Consider the following 16,117-nt stretch of genomic DNA (forward strand, 5'->3'; position numbering starts at 1 on the left):
AGTTACATTAACTCATCACAGCCAACAGGAGCCAAAGGAGTCATGACTACTACATGTGGTATCCCATGTAAAATACTGGACCAGAAGAAAGGACTTTTTAAAAAGATTTTATTTATTTATTCATGAGAGACACACACAGAGAGAGGTAGAGACACAGGCAGAGGGAGAAGCAGGCTCCCTGCAGGGAGCCCAGTGTGGGATTCGATCCCGGGTCTCCAGGATCATGCCCTGGGCTGAAGTTGGTGCTAAACCGCTGAGCCACCTGGGCTGCCCCAGAAGAAAGGACTTTAAGTAAATACTAAGAAAAAATGAATAAAACAAAAACTTTAGTTAGCAATGTATTAATCTTAGTTCATTAACTAAAATATTAATGTCAGATGCTGGTAACAGGGGCATTTGGGTGTGGGGTATATTGAGAACTCTACAGTCTCACAATTTTCCTGCATGGTTACAAGCTGCTCCTAAAAAAAATAGTGCTTATTTAAAAATACTTTTAAAACCTATAGAGCTGGGGCGCCTGGGTGGTTCAGTTGGTTAAGCGTCTATGCCTTCAGCTTGGGTCAAGATCCCAGGTCCTGGGATAGAGCCCGGCATCAGGCTCCCTACTCAGCAGGGAGTCTGCTTCTCCCTCTCCCTTTGCCACTCCCCCTGCTCATTCTCTCTCTCTCTCTCTCTCTCTAGCTCCACTCTTTCTCTCAAATAAATAAAATTTAAAAATCTTATCAATAAGTAAAGACAATAAAATCCATAGAGTTGTTGAGATTAATAAAGTATCGTTTCATGTACAAGCATTACGGAATGCCTAAGAGTGTCGGGTCACTGGGTAGGTTCCCTAGTCTGACAGTAAGTACTGTTCTACCCTGAGGGACTCTGAATTGTTTTACGTTTTTTTTGTTTTTGTTTTTGTTTTACGTTTTAAAAGGTGGTTTGAAGGACGCCTTGGGTGGCTCAGCGGTTTAGCGCTGCCTTTGGCCCAGGGCGTCAGCCTGGAGACCCTGGATCGAGTCCCGCGTCGGGCTCCCTGCGTGGAGCCTGCTTCTCCCTCTCCCTCTGTCTCTGCCTCTCTGTGTGTCTCTCATGAATAAATAATTTTTTTTTTTAAAGGTGATTCGAGTCGGAAAGGTGGAACCACCTGGTCTCACCACCGTCCGTTTACCGCGAGGCAAGCGAGGCTGCACAAGGGACTGAGTCGTGCCTGGTCACGGCGGGTCCCCGGGGCTCCTGGGCAGCCCGACGCCCCGCGCCGCCAGCCTGGGCAGATGCTCCCGCGCCCCGGGCTTGGGGCTGGGTGAGCCGCGGTAAGACATCGTCCGAGCAGAGCGGCAGGCAAGCTAAGGGCAGGCAAGCTAAGGGCAGGCCGCTCTCACGACGGGAGCCGGCGCGGCTTAGGACCCTCGGCGCCGCCTCGGAGGCCTGGGAGGAACGCGACCCCGGGAACCCCCGCGGCCCTGCGTCGCCGCCCGCCCGGCCCGGAGGGGCTTCCGCGCCTTCGCCGCTAGAGGGAGCCGGGGGCCGGGGGCCGGGGGCCGGAGCCGGGGGCCGGGGGCCGGAGCCGGGGGTCGGGGGCCGGAGCCGGGGGTCGGAGGTCGGAGCCGGGGGCCGGGGGCCGGGGGCCGGAGCCGGGGGTCGGGGGCCGGAGCCGGGGGTCGGGGGCCGGGGTTCGGGGGCCGGAGCCGGGGGCCGGGGGCCGGGGGCTGGGGGCCGGAGCCGGGGGTCGGGGGCCGGAGCCGGGGGTCGGGGGCCGGGGTTCGGGGGCCGGAGCCGGGGGCCGGGGGCCGGGGGCTGGGGGCCGGAGCCGGGGGTCGGGGGCCGGAGCCGGGGGCCGGGGTTCGGGGGCCGGAGCCGGGGGTCGGAGGTCGGAGCCGGGGGTCGGGGGCCGGAGCCGGGGGCCGGGGATGGGGGGCCGGAGCCGGGGTTCGGGGGCCGGAGCCGGGGGTCGGGGGCCGGAGCCGGGAGCCGGGGATCGGGGGCCGGGGGCCGGGGGCCGGGGGCCGGGAGCCGGGAGCCGGGGGCCGGAGCCGGGGGCCGGAGCCGGGAGCTGGGGGTCGGGGGCCGGGGGCGGGAGCCGGGGGCCGGGAGCCGGGAGCTGGGGGCCGGGAGCCGGAGCCGGAGCCGAGAGCCGGGGGCCGGGGGCGGGAGCCGGGGGCCGGGGGCCGGGGGCCGGGAGCCGGAGCCGGGAGCCGGGGGCCGGAGCCAGGAGCCGAGGGCCGGAGCCGGGAGCTGGGGGCCGGGAGCCGGGAGCCGGGGCCGGAGCCGGGGGCCGGGGCCGGAGCCGGGGGCCGGGGGCAGGAGCCGGGAGCCGGGGCCGGAGCCGGGAGCCGGGGGCCGGGGGCCGGGGGTCGAGAGCCAGGGGCCGGAGCCGGGAGCCGCCGGCCCTCCCCCGCCTCGGGCTCCGCCACCCTGGGCCCCCTCCTGTCGTCAGGCCTCAGGCCCCTGCACTCCGAGGGGCCCGCGCTGCGCCCCTGGCCCAACCCTCCCCTGTGAAAACCCTGCCGCGCGGCTGCCCCCGTGTTCTACATTAGGACACAGAGAGGCCATCTGACGCGTCGGGGGTGGCACAGCTAAGGCAGGGCAGGACCAGAAACCCAGGGCGGCCGGTGGGGACCTCCACGCATCCCGGGGTCTCTCTCGGGATCTCCAGCATCCTCACTGTAGCCTCCTCTCCAAATAGGGAAACCGAGGCACAGGGCAGTGCTAGGGTATACTGCGTGTGGGTGGCCGGGTCTGTCAGGGGTAGGCAGGAGGCTAAGGCTGGGAGGCCAGCCCTTTGACAGATGATCACAGCGGGAAAGCCTTGGGGGGGGGGCAGAGGTGCCAGCCTGCCTCGAGGTGGGGGTGGGGGCACTGCTAGTGACTCTCTCCTGGGGATGGGTGACAGCTGCAGAGGCCCCACACGCTAATAACTTTCACTCATTGCCTGAAGTCTAATCCCATTACTCTGCCGGACCCTCTGGGACCACCCTCCCTAGCCCTCCTTAATCCCCTGCCTCCCTCTGGGAATGGTCCAAGGCCCTACCCACTGGCCCCAGCCAGCCCCAGATACATGCAGACCTCACCCCCTCAGGTCCCATCAGACCCCCTGCATCCACCCACACCTGATTCATGGGGCCCCAGAGGGACAGCCAGCCAGGAGGGCTGGAGGCCCAGCCTTCTGGACCTGCCTCTCCTTTTGCCACCAGCCCTGTGGGCCAATCCCCAAGGCACCTTCCCAAAATAGCCTCCAGCTGGACTCCAGGTTTTATGAGCCTCCTGTCCCTTTCTAAGCAGGCTTCTGTTTTAGTTTCTGTTGCAGGAATTGTCAGAAGAGGGATTATGTCCTCAGTATTTACATCTGTAAAGTGGAGACAATGGCACCCACTTCGTGTGTGGTTGTTCTGCTGCTACAATGAGATGCTATCTAGCAAGTGTCGAGAGCAGCACCTGGCACCAGGGGAACACATGGAGGTTGCCAGTGGCCAATGTAATTATTATTGGACGGACAGGTCAGATATGCAAAGGAAGTAGATTTACTCTGTGTTTCCAGAAGGAAGCCTCATGGCCCCAGGGCAAATGTTAGTGGGAGGCGCATTGGACTTACAGTGTCCTCACACTGGTGATAGGAGCCACTAGGTCTGCCAGGTACCCGGCTTTTCCTCTGCTACTTTCCATGTTCCATGGGGAACCAACCATAAGAACTCAGAGGTTCTGAAGCCTCAATATCCCCTTGAAACAGACTGGAAACTAGGATGAAGAAGATGGCTACACAGGGTACCTGGGTGGCACAGTTGGTCAAGCAGTGGACTCTTCATTTTGGCTCAGGTCATGGTTTCGTGGTTGTGAGATAAAGCCCCAGGCTCTACACTTCGCTCAATGAGTCTGCTTCAGATTCTCTCCCTCTCTGTCATAAATAAATAAATAAATAGATAGATAGATTAAATAAATAAATAAAATATTTTTTTAAAAAAAGAGAGATACAGCTACACAGTGGTGGAGCTGTTATCAAACAAAGCTCTGACTCTGGAATTCTCCAGGATGTTTTACTGCTTCTCAGGATCCACTTCTAATGAGGAGGGCTGGTGGATCTGAGAATTGCCCCCCAAAAAGTAGTGGGCTCCCCACTTGTCAGAAGCATTCAAAGTGATGCTGATGGGCAATCTAACCAGTTACGACAATCTAACCTGTCATGAGGTCCCATGACAAGCCCCAATTTCCTTGGCACCCCACTCACCCATTTCCAGGCAGGGCCAGCTCACTGTCCCCTCCCCAGCTTTGGTTCAGGAGGGGCCCCCTTTGGCCCTCAGCCTCCCTCTCTCCTACCTTCTGCTGTTCCTCATTTACATAAATTATCTCTCCCCAATTATCCATCCAGCTGTCCCAACGGTGATCTGTGAATGAATTAAAAACGGAATATAATTTAATAATGGCTGATTAGAAGGAGATTAGTTGTTATATAAAAAGGAAAAGCCAAGAGCCAGCTAGTTGCCCTTAATCTGAGCCAATACCATCGTTATTCAGGGAAGACAACTCTGGCCACCATCAGGCTAGGCAGGCATGAGGAGGGGCACGGGTTAGAAGAGAGCCCAGGGGGCCAGACCACCCCAGAGAGGAGGTCAGGGTGCTGGGAACCTGAGTTTGAGGACCATCTCAGCTGTGGGGCCTAGGCAGCTCCTGTTACTTCCCCAGGCCTCACTCCTTCCTTCTAAGTGGGCTTGGATGGTTTATGGGCTCCCTTCTTGCTCTAAATCCTAGGTGCTGGGCAGCCCGGGTGGCTCAGCAGTTTAGCGCTGACTTCAGCCCAGGGCCTGATCCTGGAGACCCGGGATTGAGTCCCACATCGGGCTCCCTGCGTGGAGCCTACTTCTCCCACTGCCTGTGTCTCTGCTGCTCTCTCTCTCTCTCTCTCTCTCTCTGTGTGTCTCTCATTAATAAATAAATATTTTAATAAATAAATCCTAGGTGCCCTCAAATCAAACCACTGGGCTTTCCCAAAGCCACAGTGACAGCTCCTGCCTGACCCCTGCTAGGCATAATACCTGGGCATTCAGGAGTCTGATGTTCAGGCCTCACCTCCCAGGAACACACAAGAGTCAAGGATGTAGACCTCCCCAGGAGGGGGGTCTGCCTTCCTGGGGTAGGCAGTCAGAGGAGAGACCGGGGTTGGCTGCACCAGGAAGGCTCCGTGGAGGAGAATCTGGCCGGGAGAAAGAGGGGTGAGTGCCCAGCAGAGACTCTGGCCCCCTTAACTTCAGCTGAAAGACTAGATCTACTGGTGGGGACATTTCTCTGAGATTCCCATTCATCCTTTCATTCTCAGCTCACATTCATCTCCTCCAGGAAGCCTTCCCTGATCTCCCCAGCTTTGGGGTCTCCCCAGTGCTTCCATAATGCCCTGTGCTTTCTCAGTACAGTTAGCACATCCACTTACAGGCATTTGTCTCCCAGCTTGTGAGCTCCTGGAGAACAGAGACCATGACTTTTTCATCTCTTCATCATCAGTGCCAGGTACACAATAGTTGCTCGACTACACATTGAATAAGATGCCTCCTCCAAGAAGCCTTCTGTGGTTGCCCTCGTGTAGGTTTAGTGCTCCTTTCTATGCTCCCAAAGCACTCTATGATTATGCCTTTAAAAAGAAGGCATGAATAAATAAATAAAATCTTTTTTAAAAAATGAATAATAAAACGAAGGCAAGTCACTTATGGAGAAGTTCCATACATAGACAAGTAGTTACAGATAAAGATGAGTGGACGTAGAGCAGAGTGGTTTAGAGGACAGGCTCAGGGACGCCTGGGTGGCTCAGTGGTTGAGCGGCTGCCTTTGGCTCAGGGCCGGATCCCGGATTCCCAGGATCGAGTTCCACATCAAGCTCCTTGCATGGAGCCTGCTTCTCCTCCCTCTGCCTGTGTCTCTGCCTCTCTCTCATGAATAACTAAATAAAATATTTACAAATTAATTAATTAAAAAAAAAAAAGAAGACAGGCTCAGAGTCAGACTGGCTGGGTATGAATCCCAGGTCCACCACTTAACAACTGTGTGACCTTGAGCATGTGACTACTCTCTCTGTGCCTCAGTTCCCTCCTCTGTAAAGTGGATGCATTTATTTTTTAAAAAATATTTTTTATTTATTTATACACAGAGAGAGGCAGAGACACAGGCAGAGGGAGAAGCAGGCTCCCTGCAGAGAGCCCGATGTGGAACTCAAACCCAGGACTCCAGGATCAGGCCCTGAGCCAAAGGCAGACGCTCAACCACTGAGCAACCCAGGCGTCCCAGTGGATGCATTTAATGATATTTCCTACTTTATAGGGTTTTTATGAGGATAAAATGTGCGGAGAGAGGAAGAGCCATTAGAACTGTTAGCACATAGTGAGTGCCTTAGAAGCACCTGTGGGTATTAATAGAGCATGTCACACCTGTTGTTTTCTCCCCAGCTGTGGGTTCTGTGAGGACAAGGACAGGACTTTTCAGCTCTGTGTCGCCAGTCGTGGATGGACAGACGGGCCCACGTGTCGCCAGTCGTGGATGGATAGACGGGCCCACGGGCACACTGCTGCTATCTCACACCAGAGGTGCCAAAGGGGCACACGGTGTGTAGGAAGGACCCATATGTCTCACCCAACATTGACGGAGGCTTGGGGCCAGACCCTGGGTCCCCACTCTTCCTGAAGAAGCTCACAGCTTCCGGGGGGGTGACATGCCCGTAAGGGGGGTCTGACCTCCACGGCTTGCATCCGGGCACTGTGTCCATGTGGCCAACATCAGAGGCCGTCTGCTAGGAAGGAAGGAACCGGCCCGCTGCCCGGGAGGGAGGGCTGAGGAGCCCTCGGGCAGCAGCTGACTCAGGCCTCAGGGGCCATCGCGGAGCCTCGGGCCAAGGGAACGAGGTCTGCCCTGCCCCGGGCTGGGATGGATGGAGTGGATCCCAGAGGAGGCTGAGGAAACTCAAAACATGAGGAGGTACCAAGTGTGTGTGCACTAAAGAAGTATTAGCTGGGGATCCCTGGGTGGCTCAGCAGTTTAGCGCCTGCCTTCATTCGGCCCGGGGTGTGATCCTGGAGACTCAGGATGGAGTCCCACATCAGGTTGCCTGCATGGAGCCTGCTTCTCCCTCTGTCTGTCTGTCTGTCTGTCTCTCTATCTCTCATTCTGTGCCTCTCATGAATAAATAAATCTTTGAAAAAAAAAATAAAGAGGTATTTGCTGATTGGCTAACTGAGCAGCTCCAGAATTTTTCAAGCATTCCTACTAAAAAACCTTGACTCCTTATGTTTGGGGAGGGGCTTGGGAATCTGTATATTTGACAAGACCTACTGCCACCCCTGCCAGCCCAGGTAACTCTCATGAATAGGGGGTTTCTCACCCCCCTCCCATCCCCCAGGCCTGAGAGCTGCAGTGCTCTTGTCTTCTTCAGCACCCCCGGAGGTCCCCTGGTGCCCCCACTCCATGCACACATAGCCCGGTCCAGCCTCACTCACAGAACAATCACCAGAGGAGCCCAGAGCATGCGGCAGGAGGCCTTCCAGGCCAGCCTGGGCTGTGGGATAATTTGATATTCAAATCCTGGCAAAGACCTGCTTCAAGTTGCTGCAAATTAAGCTGATTTTGTCCCTCCGAATGAGGGATTTGCTTCTGTGGATCAACCCTTCCCAGGACTTGATGAGGTCAGGATTAGAGCTGGAGGGACAGGGAGAAAAGCCTGAGGCGGGAGGTCTGAGGTCTGGAGAGGTGGTGGGAGGGGGACCCCAGGTCCCTCAAGCTGCTCACTGACCCTGGAGTTAAGGAAGCTTCCCAGGGTCTCAAAAATCAGCTCTTCCCAGGGATGGCAGGGCCTCTGGGCAACCAGATGGGCCAGCCTCACCCCCAAAGCCCCCATGTCCCCAGGAGAGCCCAGCCCCATACCACTTGGACCTCATCTAATCCTTCCAAGCACCTGTGAGCCAGGACTACAGGAGATAAGAGACCCCACCAGCCAACAATAACCTGGCCTCAACCACTGCCACCGACATGCTGTGTGACCTTGAGCACGAGGCCTCTGTGAGCCTCCTCATAAAAATTATTGACAATGGACACATAGTGCCAGGCACATGGTGAGCACTCCACCAAACATCCACCAAGGCTACTACCCAACATAGTAAGCACTCCAGAGACATGGGCCATGGTGACGGCTCAGAACAGGGATTGGAACCAGGTCTTCTCTGGACCTCGCAGGGAGTCATTGCCTGCCTTTTCCTGGAGCTCTGGGCCTGCCCCTGCCCCTACCCCTCCCGACAGGACCCCCTCCCTGACAGAACCTCATTTCCATCTGTTTTATCAAGGCCTGTACTGTATATTGCAGCCATTTCAAATTGCACCATTAAGGATTTTATGCTGGAGACGTTAAAATTAAAAAGATCTATGTGCAAAGAGTCACAACGAATTTAATCAACTTGATTTAATAGAAAACAGCAAATGGAATTTATGATGCTCCAAAAGACAAGGGAATTTTTTTTTCAACGCAAAATAATAAAAAGCACTTTGTGGAAAACAGAAAGTAGAGTGGGTGGGGGGGCTCCCCATCTGAGAGTTTATCAGAACCTAATCCTCAGTGAACAACCCCAGTTGGGGCTGTTTGCCCACTAATCCCAGCTGCCATTAAAATATTAAAGATAAATCTAATCGTCTCTTTATCCAAAATAAGCGACTTTTGTGTGGGGAGAAAACATCTAACCCTTTGGGAGGAGAATTAGTCCTAATGCATCAAATGGAATTCGGTCTAGGCTGGGGTGAAATAGGGTTTAGAGGCAAATGAGATGGTAATAGAAATAAAACCCAGAATAACAAATTAAAAACCCTCATTTACACGAATTAAAAGGGCTCACAAAAGCGCTGGAAGCCCAGCCCTACTCTTCTCAGCCCCCACCTCCTGGTCTTATGGGCCTAGCTTGTCACCCGCCTGCAGGCCCAAGAAGAGGAACCATGGTCTGACCTCATCCCCTCAACTTGTGCCTCACACCTTCCTGCAGCCTCCCCAGTTTCTCCCTCCAAACCCAAGCTGAGTTCCTGAAGCCCGTGACTGAGCCCATCATACCTCCTGTGTGGGCTCCTGTCCCAGGGCTCTCTCACTACAGGACATCTTGGTTTCATTTCTTTTTTTTTTTAAGATTTTATTTATTTATTCATGAGAGATACAGAAAAAGAGGCCGAGACAGAGGCAGAAGGAGAAGCAGGCTCCCCATGGGGAGGCCCATGCAGGACTCAGTCCTGGGACCCCAGGATCATGCCCTGAGCCAAAGGCAGAGGCTCAATCACTGAGCCACCCAGTTGCCTCTTGGTTTCGATTCTTAAACTCTCTGGGCCTCTGTTTACTTCCTAATACTAGCCTCCTACCCTCCCACAGTCCCTCTCCCCAGCCTTAACTCTTTGCTGCTGCCTGGATTCCACAAGATGACATCAGGACAGTCCCCAGATCTGTGCCAGATCCACAGTATCACTCAATAGTCAGCTGTGATCAAGCTCCCTGTCAAGGCTCCCTAGGCAGCCACTTCAGGACCCTGAGGAAATCAGGCCCTTGCCCCCAATCCCTCTGCCAAAAAGGAAAACTTAGCAGTGGATGAGCCAGGGAGGCAGAGATGGGCAGACAATAGCCATTCTGAGTAACTAGGTGAGGTCAGCCCCAAGTTCTCATTCAAGAGGGCTGAGGCCACCCCACAAGGCTTCTCATTAATCAACCCTGTGTCCCCTAAGATTGCCCTAATGTTGACCTTGTGGCTCCCCCTTCATAGTGGGATTTCAGGGGCTCTGATACATACCCTCCTCCACCTCCGCACACTACCCCTATACTCTGGCCCAGATTTGAATGCCCTACATTAAAATCGCACTTTGCCTCAGTGGCTGGATGCTTATCAAAGGAGACAGAGCCTCCTTCCAGGGGGGTGAAGGGCCCCTCTGTGAGTCATCATGGGTTGACGGAGACAGACAAATGTGACAAACTCCTTCCTGAGAGCCTGTTTGGACTGCGACAGGCACAGGTGAGAAGGGGGCCCTCATGCCTGAGGCACCCCCACCCCCACCCCACTGGTCTCTCCTCCAACCCCAGGAGAGCCAGAATACACCTCTGACCTCCCCCAGCCTTCTTAACAAATCCACTTGAACAGGAAACTCATGTTGACAGCATTTTATTATGGGATATTAAGTGGAATTGGATTGCAGGCTAAACCTTCCCTGGCTGGCTTTCCATGCTCAGTTGGCCTCCTCCCCACTGTGCCCACCACAGTCTCTCCTCCCTCCTGGGAGTGCTGTTAAGGGGTCTCTCTTCCCACTTCCTTCAACATCTCCCCCCACCTTGACCCTTGGCTGGGCCAAGTGGTGATTCTAAGCAAGAGGAAACGGGATGGGCTGGAGGGTATTCCTGGCCGTGCAGAGAAGAACATCGCTCCCCACAAGATGACTAAAGAGAAATATAAGGAGGTGTTGGATGGGATGGGCTTTTCCCAGAGAGGTGTCCTAAATCTGAGTTTTGTTGGGAAAGCATTGAGAGGAGATGTCGCAGGTGAAGGAGCCAGGAAGTCCATTGCTGCAAGCTGTCTCAGGACACGGGGAAGGAGGTGTGTTCCTAGACCAACATGCAGTTCTGGGTTAGAGAACAGTAAGGCACCATTATACAGGGCTGTTGTTAGAAATAAATATAACACTTGTGGGAGCCTACCATTGTACCAGGCATCACAGCAAGTGGTTTACATACATTGTTTTATTTAAACCTCAACACCCCACCCCCCCGCAAATCCAAACACGAATTCTTTAATTTCCCTATTTACAAAAGAGGGAATCAAGGCTTCCAGAGGTCAAGTAAACCTGAGATGGCATGGCTTATAGTGTTGGAGGCAGAGTAGAGTCTGACCCTGGCCATCTGACTCTGGAACTGTGCTTTTAGCCACTCCACCATGATAGTTTGTATCAGGTGCTATACTAGTCACTTATGACAAATGGCCAAGGTGTAGTCTTCAGTGCCAGATGGCTAGCCATATAGTGTATGCGTTTGTTCATAATTCTCCCCTTCCTCTCCACTCTTGGCATAACTTCCCTTGTGGGGGAGTTTATTGCCCAGTCCATTGCCTTTGGTCTTGGTCATGTGGCTAGCTTTGGCCAATGGGATATAAGCAGATATGACCCAAACAAAGACTTGAAATGAGCTTGTGTGGTCTGGCTGTCTCTACTCATCCTGACCTCAGCAAGGAAAAGAGCATGCCTTGGTAGCCACCGGTCTAGAATGAGATGTATGAAGCAGACCTGACACCAACCTGCAGTTCAGAACTAAGCCTAGCTGGGCCCTGGACCCCAGGACCCTGAGCAAGAAAAAGACTCCCTGAGATGCAGATGTTGTCTGTTACACCATATTTGCAGAAACTATGGAGTTGCACTGCTTAGATATCCCTTCCAGAAAGGCTAGCTGTTCAGGTGTAAGAGTGAGGTTAGTGAACAGCCTCCAGCTGCAGCCTCTTAGAGATCCACACAGTTTCTCTCCTTCCCCCACCCCCTCTGCTTTACTGACACATACGTGACACATAACATTTTGTAAGTTTAATGTATACAACATATTGATTTGATACACTTATAAATTGCAAAATGATTATCACCATAGCATTAGCTACCACCTCCATCCCATCACATAGCTCCCATTTCTTTCTTGTGGTGAGTACCCTTAAAATCTCTCTTAGTGACATTCAAGTACACAGTACATTATTGTTAGCTATAATCACCTGCTACAGTGTTTGCGTGAGTCTCATGGGAAGACTAGGGTGGGAAGGGTGGGAAGACTAGGGCCTGGCTATTTCTGCCCAACTCAAGGATCATTTATTGGGCAATGTGCTCCAGAGCTCCCTCCTAGATTGGCTGAGACTGTGAGATCTGCATTGTGGTCTGAGGCTCTTCTGGTCTCATCCTGCTTCCTCTCCCTTTACCTTTCACGGGTGTTACCCACCACCCCAATAGATCACTTGCATTCCTAACTCTGCCTTGGCATCTACTTCCTTTGAGTAGTTGAAGTGACACAATCTTGTTGCCACAAAGCCTAATTTGGATTCAAATACTGACTACACAATTCACTAGCTGCTTGACCATAACCATACTGTGACTCCATTTCCTCATCTATAGAAAGAAGATAACAGAACACTCAGGTTTTTTGAGAGTATTGAATAAGATAATTCATGCACAGGGCTGAGCAAAATGCCTGGCACATAGTAAGCACTCAATAAATGTTAATGGGGATTGCCAGAGGTAGTTATAAATCTCAATAAATAAATGCTATCTATATATGAATTATATATAGTCAAATACCAAGCCAACAGATATAAATCTAGGGTGGGTCTTAAAAGACTGAAGAGTGGGATCCCTGGGTGGCGCAGCGGTTTGGCGCCTGCCTTTGGCCCAGGGCGCGATCCTGGAGACCCGGGATCGAATCCCACATCGGGCTCCCGGTGCATGGAGCCTGCTTCTCCCTCTGCCTGTGTCTCTGCCTCTCTCTCTCTCTCTGTAACTATCATAAATAAATTTAAAAAAAAATTTAAAAAAAAAAAGACTGAAGAGTGAGACAGGTGGGCAGATGAGTTGCAATTGCAGACAAGTATAAAGTAGAAAAAAATGAAAGCTTGAAACGAGATGGTTGATATATTCTGAGCCATCATTTGTTACCAGAAAAAAAGATGACCAGATTTCATTATGATCCTTCACCATCTTCTAAACATTTTCATGTGAATTTTTCTTCAAGGACTCTCTAAGAAAGCCAGGATAGGCATCACCATTCCCATTTTACAGGTAAAGGAACCGAGGCACAGAGAAGCAAAAAAACTCATTCCAGGGATACCTGGGTAGCTCAGTCAGTTAGGCATCTCTGCCTTCAGTTTAGGACATAATCCCAGGGGCCTGGAATAGAGCCCAGAGACTGTTCCCTTCTCCTTCTGCCTGCTGCTCTTCCTGCTTGTTCTCTCTCTCTCTCTCAAATAAATAAATAAAATCTTAAAAAAAAAAAAAAAAAAAAGACTCCAGGAATCCCTGGGTGGCTCAGAAGTTTAGTGCCTGCCTTTGGTCTAGGGCATGATCCTGGAAACTCAGGATCAAGTCCCACATCAGGCTCCCTTCATGGAGCCTGCTTCTCCCTCTGCTTGTCTCTGCCTCTCTCTCTGTATCTTTCATGAATAAATAAATAAAAATTAAAATACAAAAAAGACTCCACAGCACATGAGTAAGTACCAGAGGCAGGATTAGAACCATGTCCATAATTCTCACTGGGCAGGGGATGTGGGCACCAAGGAAAAGCACCAAAATAAAAAGTAAGGGACTTCCCTGTGACAAAATCAGTGTTAACTACTGCAAAATCTATTCTACAGATCACCACTCAAAATACTAGATGGCATCTAGATGGCAGGGGAAAGAATAGGATCAGTGAGCATCAAGATCTATAAGGTTGGAGACAAGAGACAGATCCAAGAGATTCCCAGCTGCTGAAACTTGGGGGGAAATAGATCTCTGCTGTGATGGCAAGCTTTTCAACATTTTCCCAGGTGAAAACATTTGATTTCAAATATTCATGCTTTGTATCAGTGAGGAATTTCTTAGGTCCTCTAGTGACAGTCCAGAAACCAGTGTTTTAAACACTGATGGAAGATGGAAATTTATTTCTCCTTGTGTGAAAACAAAAACAAAAAAGCACACAGCTCACTGGAGTAGTCCAGGGCTGGGGGCTGATATGGTGGTTCTGGGTCTCCAGGCACCCAGACTCCGGTTCTTCACTCCACTCTCCTAATCTTGGCTTCCATCCTCAAGGTCACCAAATAGTCTGTTGAGGGACTAGCCATCAGTGCCATTAGACAGGAAGCTAAAGGAAAAGTGGAAAGAGCAAAAGGGTGTGTGAACTGGCTTAAGATTTTTGCTCACATCTCATTGGCTAGAACCTTATCAAAGGGACCCTCCTAGCTGCAAAGGAGGTTGGGAAATGTAGTCTTTTATCTACAGACATCACCACTCTGAATAAAATTAGGGCTCTGATACTAAGAAAAAGGAGAGAATAGAAACTTAGTGGGCAACCATCAGCCTCATTCATACCATAGACTCAGAATTTATGAACAGATCCCTCTCCAAAGCCTTTCTTATTGTAACCCCATACTAATCACAGTTCAAATTTGGCCCAAATAAGACTATTAAGGGAAACTAGTTCCCAGGTTGAATGGCACTGGGGAGTAGAGTTAGGTACTATATACTCATATCCTTTTTTTTAAAGAATTTTATTTCTGAAAACAACAACAACAACAACAAAGAATTTTATTTCTGGGACGCCTGGGTGGCTCAGCGGTTGAGCATCTGCCTTTGGCTCAGGGCCTGATCCCAGATTCCCAGGGTCGAGTCCCATATTGGGCTCCCTGCATGGAGTCTGCTTCTTCCCCTGCCTGTGTCTCTGCCTCTCTTTCTGTATCTCTCATGAATAAATAAATAAAATCTTTCTAAAAAAATAATTTCATTTCTTTGAGGAGAGAGCTTAAGGGTTGGGGAAAGGCAGAGGGAGAGGAAGAAACCGACTTCTCACTGAGCAGGGAGCCCAACTCGGCCTCAATCCCAGGACCCTGAGATCATGACCTGAACCAAAGGCAGATGCTTATCTGAGCCACCCAGGTACCCCTATACTCACATCTTATAATACCTCAGGATCTAGGTTAAAAACAACTCTGTCTGATTTGACTCAAAGGGGAATTTACCCCCCTATTGTCCCCCACTGTGGTGTGTGCAGTTGACTGCTCCTCACCATGGCTTCTCACAAGATTCGCAGGTTCAAGTGATTCCTGGCTAAGAAACACAAGCAGAATTGTCCCATTCCCCAGTGGATTCAGATGAAGATTGGTAATAAAGTCAGGTACAATTCCAAGAAGAGATATTAAAGAGAATCAAGTTGGGTATATAAAGAATCACCCATAAGATGGTACACATATTTATTTATGCTGTATGGAGGTCACCTGTTCATCCATATCACTCTGTAAACATCATCACTACCTGAACAACTGGATTTGTTTTATTGGGAACATGATTTTTTTTTTCTGTTTCTAGGCTTCTATACTAGTAGGTTGGTTCAGTAATAAATGTGTATTATATATTTTTTAAGATTTTATTTTTATTTTTATTTTTATTTTATTTTTTGGGGGGATAGATTTTATTTTTAATTAAAAAAATATTTTGGGCAGCCCTGGTGGCTCAGCGGTTTAGCACCACCTTTGGCCCGCGGGGAGCCTGATGTAGGACTCTATCCCAGGACCCCAGGATCATGACCTGAGCTGAAGGCAGATGCTCAACCACTGAGCCACCCGGGCATCCCAGGTGCTTTGCTTTCCTTGACCCCACAGTGTCCCCACCTGCAGTATCTGGCACAGAGTGGGGACACAGTAACTACTTGTTGAAGATGCCAATGAAGTTGCCATGCAAAGGTCCTGTGGCATAAGACAGAACACCCTCTCAGGGCCTCAGGGGTGTGGTCATTCCTACCATCTGAGACTGAAGGGAAAGACACACAGCCCAGGGACATACGGCAGGCTGATCACAGAGCAAGTCCTCTGGAGCTTGCTTTTCTCCATTGTTTCCCCACTGCCCATAGGGGAACACTGGGGAAAAGAAGGGGATGACAGGAGTGGAATGTTTTTCTTTTCACCTGGGGGCTAAGGAAGGAGGGGTTCATGCAGAAGGAGGGAGGGCACAGCAAGTGTGGGCAGCGGAAGCCTGGTGGGTGGTGTTCTGCTGGGATAAGATCCACAGTGGAGCTCCATGGGGTCTGGGGGAGAGGGCTGACAGAGACAAGGCATTCCACAAGGTTTTCCGGAAAGCACTGCCAAAAGTGCATTCCTTCCTTCCCACTCCCGAGGCCCTCCAAGAAGAGTCCGAAGAGGACTGTTCCTTGGAGAACTAGGGGAAGGATATGGGCCCTGGTGTGCGAGGCAAGATGCTCTTAGCAGCCTTGGGCTCTGGGGATTAGCCAGCCTTCCCTTCAGTGGCCCTCCTCAACCCCTTCTTTTCTTCTCCTCCATTCTCAGTGAGGTGGGATAGTGGCTCAAGAATTCCTGGCGTGTCATTTGCCTCCCTATATTCAAGGTCCCTTCCTCTGCTTGAAGCTCTGATTCTATATTTG

General features: G+C 51.6%; 1 protein-coding gene across 3 annotated transcripts; it reads left to right on the top strand.

The window, feature by feature from the left end:
* The first annotated feature begins 2,427 nt into the window (after positions 1-2,427).
* Positions 2,428-7,057, top strand: LOC119873002. 3 transcript variants are annotated; one of them, XR_005362895.1, is made up of 2 exons: positions 2,428-5,481; positions 6,411-7,057. XR_005362895.1 is itself a non-coding variant. In XM_038544043.1 (2 exons), exons 1-2 carry the CDS (start codon positions 3,103-3,105, stop codon positions 6,643-6,645), a joined length of 615 nt encoding a protein of 204 aa, XP_038399971.1. In that variant the 5' UTR covers positions 2,428-3,102; the 3' UTR covers positions 6,646-7,057. The 3 variants fall into 3 exon arrangements, 2 of the variants coding, with proteins under 2 accessions (XP_038399971.1, XP_038399972.1); XM_038544043.1 differs by having other exon boundaries at positions 2,428-3,482; XM_038544044.1 differs by having other exon boundaries at positions 2,428-3,460.
* The last annotated feature ends 9,060 nt before the right edge of the window (positions 7,058-16,117 follow it).

The sequence above is a fragment of the Canis lupus genome, chromosome 8 (assembly GCF_011100685.1).
Source record: "Canis lupus familiaris isolate Mischka breed German Shepherd chromosome 8, alternate assembly UU_Cfam_GSD_1.0, whole genome shotgun sequence".
Classification (NCBI taxonomy): Eukaryota; Metazoa; Chordata; class Mammalia; order Carnivora; family Canidae; genus Canis; species Canis lupus.

Bases quoted from the DNA above. Each gene is read 5' to 3' on its own strand.
- LOC119873002 (XM_038544043.1), top strand. From the start codon at position 3,103: ATGGGGCCCCAGAGGGACAGCCAGCCAGGAGGGCTGGAGGCCCAGCCT. The intron at 3,483-6,410 runs GTCAGATATGCA...TTTTCTCCCCAG, and splicing joins AATTATTATTGGACGGACAG to CTGTGGGTTCTGTGAGGACA.